The 5,000-nt window shown below is 35.3% G+C and overlaps 2 protein-coding genes across 7 annotated transcripts in view; one reads left to right on the forward strand and one right to left on the reverse strand.

Annotated features, from left to right (window-relative positions):
• Positions 1–2,887, forward strand: part of slka (STE20-like kinase a) — a 107,880-nt gene extending 104,993 nt beyond the window's left edge. For all 3 annotated transcript variants that reach the window (XM_061968388.1, XM_061968398.1, XM_061968406.1), the window contains 2 exons: positions 1,714–1,827; positions 1,888–2,887. In XM_061968388.1, the coding sequence (XP_061824372.1) occupies positions 1,714–1,827; positions 1,888–2,028 (255 nt within the window). In that variant the 3' untranslated portion in view covers positions 2,029–2,887. The remainder of the gene's footprint in view (positions 1–1,713; positions 1,828–1,887) is intronic.
• Positions 2,547–5,000, reverse strand: part of col17a1b (collagen, type XVII, alpha 1b) — a 106,797-nt gene continuing 104,343 nt past the window's right edge. For all 4 annotated transcript variants that reach the window (XM_061968357.1, XM_061968367.1, XM_061968348.1 and 1 more), the window contains 2 exons: positions 4,903–4,986; positions 2,547–3,000 (listed from right to left, as the gene is read on the reverse strand). In XM_061968357.1, coding sequence (XP_061824341.1) covers positions 2,951–3,000; positions 4,903–4,986 — 134 coding nt within the window. In that variant the 3' untranslated portion in view covers positions 2,547–2,950. The remainder of the gene's footprint in view (positions 3,001–4,902; positions 4,987–5,000) is intronic.

Consider the following 5,000-nt stretch of genomic DNA (forward strand, 5'->3'; position numbering starts at 1 on the left):
AAGTTGGCAGGTATGGTGAGGTTATAAAGCTTTTGCCTGTTAAAGAAAGGAGACTGATCCAATGGAGCACAGACTTGCACGTGCCACGCTGTCACGACCCAGACGCACACCAGTGCGCAATCATATGGGAGCCGCGCTGAGCGTACCTCCAAGCGCGTCTCGCTGCCGGCGACGGCCGGGTATGGGCCCACGCTCCAGCGCCATCCATTTTCAGGGCTAGTTGATTCAGCAGGTGGGTTGTTACACACTCCTTAGCGGGTTCCAACTTCCATGGCCACCGTCCTGCTGTCTATATCAACCAGGGTGAGCCCCACCCCTTTCGTGAGGCGCGCGGAGTGACCCCTGTTACGCGCCCCCGGCAACAGGGGTGGCGGGCAGGTAAGCTGCGCGGGCGGAGCGCGCGGAGTGACCCATGTTACGAGCCCCCGGCCACGGGGGTGGCGGGCAGGTAAGCTGCTTACCTGCTGCGCGTGACGCCGGCCGCGGCGAAGGCGGACGAGGCGGGGTGTCGGTGCGGTGGGCGCGGTGGTGACCCTGGACGTGCGTCGGGCCCTTCTCGCTGATCGCCTCAGCTACGGCTCCCGGTGGGGCCCTCTCGGGGGAAGGGGCCTCGGTCCCGGACCCCGGCAAGGCGTCGGGGGCCTTCTCCGCTCCGTAAAAGTGTCCATCTCTTTTTTTTTTTTTCTTCTGTTGTGGCATATGCTGCAGGTGCCTGCTCGTTTTTCGTATGTGGGTAACAACATTTAACTATGTATATATATTTACCAATTGGTTTAACTGCCACCCGCAAAAAAAATAAAAAAATATATATATCTAATTAATCCACCCGACCCGACCCGCGAGCGGATAAAATCTTTTTTTTTTTTTATTTCATCCGCCCGATCCGCGGATAATCCGCGGACTCCACGGTTGTGTCCGCAAACCGCGCATCTCTAATATATATATATATATATATATATATATATATATATATATATATATCTACATCCTGAAAATATGCAAACAAAACTGTGTTTAGATAATTGATACTTCAAACTTGCATAAATAAATCTTAAGGAATATAACATAACTTGACTTCTGAGAGTTTCAAAATGTAATGAATAAAATGCTAAAGTTGTTGATAAACAAGCAATTATTTTAATATTTAAATATGGTCATTTTAAATGAATTATTATGATCATTTGAAATCAATTATTTCAAATATGTTTATTTTAATGTGTAATTCTATGGCTGGATGTAATAAGGAGTCAGAGAAAAAATACAAATAAAAATACAATTAATTTTGATGTTTTTAGCAAAATATAGTAAACATGTATTTTTATTTTTATTTTTTATTTTTTTATTAATAAATATATTTATTTTTAGGTAAGATAAACATAATAATACAATTCATCTCTAGTCTGGATGATTTAGTTCTTGTCACCCTGTTGTCCTCCCGTCATGAAAAAAAGGCTGGAGCTGGAGGGGGCGTGGCTTCCAGCTCCGGCTGAAAATCGGGAGATTTTCGGGAGAATATTTGTCCCGGGAGGTTTTCGGGAGAGGCGCTGAATTTCGGGAGTCTCCCGGAAAATTCGGGAGGGTTGGCAAGTATGCATTATGGTGGTACTTGATGAATACTTAGGTCTACTACACTACTGTATTTAATGTCATTATGCTGGTATTTAATGAGTACTTAGGTCTACTAGACTCCTATAATCGTCCATGTTGTTCCAGAATGAGAAGTGTCACCTCCTCATCGAGCACGAGACCCAGAAGCTTAAGGAACTAGACGAGGAGCACGGTCAGGAGATCCGAGAGTGGCGAGAGAAGCTGAGACCCAGGAAGAAGGTGTGCCTCGGTCTTCTCCTCCGCCCGACTCCTCTCACTGTCTGTGCCGCCCCCCTGCAGGCCCTGGAGGAGGAGTTCACACGCAAGCTGCAGGAGCAGGAGGTCTTCTTCCAGATGAGCGGCGAGTCGGAGTGCCTTAACCCCACCGCCCAGAGCCGCGTGTCCAAGTTCTACCCCATCCCGCATCTGCACAGCTCGTAGGACTACTAAGTTCTCAGAAAATGTCTTTTTTTTTTATTTTTGGGGGGGGGGAGGAGCATGTTTTGAATTGAAAAGCCTGCAGACGGCGGTTCTTGTTTGGTTATGGATGCTCTCCGGTGCCTCCTGCAAAAAAACCTTTAGACGTCCTTCAGTTTTTGCACATTCCTCCATGTTGCACCGACGGGTCCTGGATGGACGGGTGGGGTCTACTTCCTGGACGTGTGCTTATTGAAAAGGAATGTAAGTGTCGTTGCCACATGGCTTGAAAAGCATCCAAATATGCAGCAGCAATCATGCTTTGAGCTTATTTCAATGATCTTCATTGCTTTTTTAATACTTGACTAATTTATGCTCAGTAACTTTGCCGGATTTTCATTTGGGGATTCTTGTACACCGAAACCGTCGTCATAGAGATATATTTTTAACACCTTTTTTGTTTTGTTTTGGACAAATAGTGCAGGTGGAAGTGTCAATGGATGTACTTGTTGTATATAAAATATAATAAATACAGTAAAAAGGAGGCTTTTATCATTTATTGTTTGAAAATGTGACAAAGAACAAAGTCAGTGAGCTCATACAAAAATATACAATCTAAATCCCTCAAACTAGCTTGGCTTTTTTTTTTTTTTTAAATGTTTTGGATTCGAGTCAACAATCGCACTAATTAATCTTTTGAAATATTTTATACAACAAACAGTAATTGACCTCAATACAGTAGAATAGTTTTTTTGTCTTCTAAGGAGCTAAAATATGTTCTTTAAAACGCCAAAGCCAGTATTGATGTCAGAGATGGAAACTAAAACACTGAGCTGCAGCATCAAGCTCATGAATTATTAATAAAGCAGTTTTTTTTTTTAAATTGTTGTAGTTGCATTTTCTACAAGAAGCTTTTTCTTTGGCTTGCTTCGCTTCTGTTGAGGTTTTAGCCGTCGGCTCTCACGCCGCTCTTCCCTCGTCTGATCACTTGACTTCCTGTAAAGGGGACAAAAACAAGCCATAATAAATATATATATATATAATTACATGTATTAAAAAAAATAGATATATACATATATATGAATAGATAGCTAAATAATGATAAATGATAAATGGGTTGTACTTGTATAGCGCTTTTCTACCTTCAAGGTACTCAAAGCGCTTTGACACTACTTCCACATTTACCCATTCACACACACATTCACACACTGATGGAGGGAGCTGCCATGCAAGGCGCTAACCAGCACCCATCAGGAGCAAGGGTGAAGTGTCTTGCTCAGGACACAACGGACATGACGAGGTTGGTACTAGGTGGGGATTGAACCACGGACCCTCGGGTCGCGCACGGCCATTCTCCCACTGCGCCACGCCGTATTCCTATTTATTTATATATCTGTATAGATATATATAGAGATGTATATGAATAGATATATATAAATATATATGTATGTAAACATAAATATATGTATATATATTAATAAATATAGATATATACATAAATATGTATATATACATTTAAACGTATATATAAATATATATACATTTATATATTTATATATACATGAATATATATACTCCATATATATATGTATACATACAAATATACATATATATATATATATATATACACACATATATATACACACATATATAGTGTGTATATATATATACAAATATATACACATATACATATATATTAATAAATATAGATATATACATAAATATGTATATCTATATATATAAATATATAAACATATATAAATATATATACATAAATATATATACCCACATATACTGTATACACGTATGTATATACATACTACATATATACAATTACATATATATGTATAAGTATATATGTATACATACATATATATATACATACATGTGTATGTATATATATACATACATATATATATATATTCATATGCACACACATATACATATATATATACATATATCTATATATAAATATATATTTAAACGTATATATAAATATATATACCCAAATATACTGTATACACGTATGTATATACATACTACATATATACAATTACATATATATATGTATAAGTATATATGTATACATACATATATACATACATATATATATATATACATACATGTGTATGTATATATATATACATACATATATATATATATATATATATTCATATGCACACACATATTATATATATATATATATATATATATATACATACATATACATATATATATAGTGTATGTATATACATATATATATACACATATATACATATATATATACACATATATATAGTGTATACATACATACATATACACATAAATACATATATATGTATATACAAATACACATATACGTGTATATATATACATATATATATATATACACCTATATATGTATATATATATATACACACATATACTGTATATATATATATATATATATATATATACACACATGTATGTATATATGTATATATATATATATATGTATATACAAATACACATATACGTATGTATATACATATATATATATATATACACCTATATATGTATATATATATACACATATATATACACACACATATACTGTATATATATATATATATATATATATATACACACACATGTATGTATATATGTATATATATATATATATGTATATACAAATACACATATACGTATGTATATACATATATATATATATACACCTATATATGTATATATATATACACATATATATACACACACATATACTGTGTATATATATATATATATATATATATATATATATACACACATGTATGTATATATGTATATATATATATATATATATATATATATACTCTACACACACATAGAATACATGCGTGTTTTAAATATATATTTCAGTACCTGAATCTCTCTTCTGTACGCGATGTGGTATTTGGATGGTGTAGGATCCTGGTATTCCTGGTAATCCTGGACGTCCTGATTCACCTGCAATTAGGCCA

Source organism: Nerophis lumbriciformis, linkage group LG02 (assembly GCF_033978685.3).
Source record: "Nerophis lumbriciformis linkage group LG02, RoL_Nlum_v2.1, whole genome shotgun sequence".
NCBI classification, from domain to species: Eukaryota; Metazoa; Chordata; class Actinopteri; order Syngnathiformes; family Syngnathidae; genus Nerophis; species Nerophis lumbriciformis.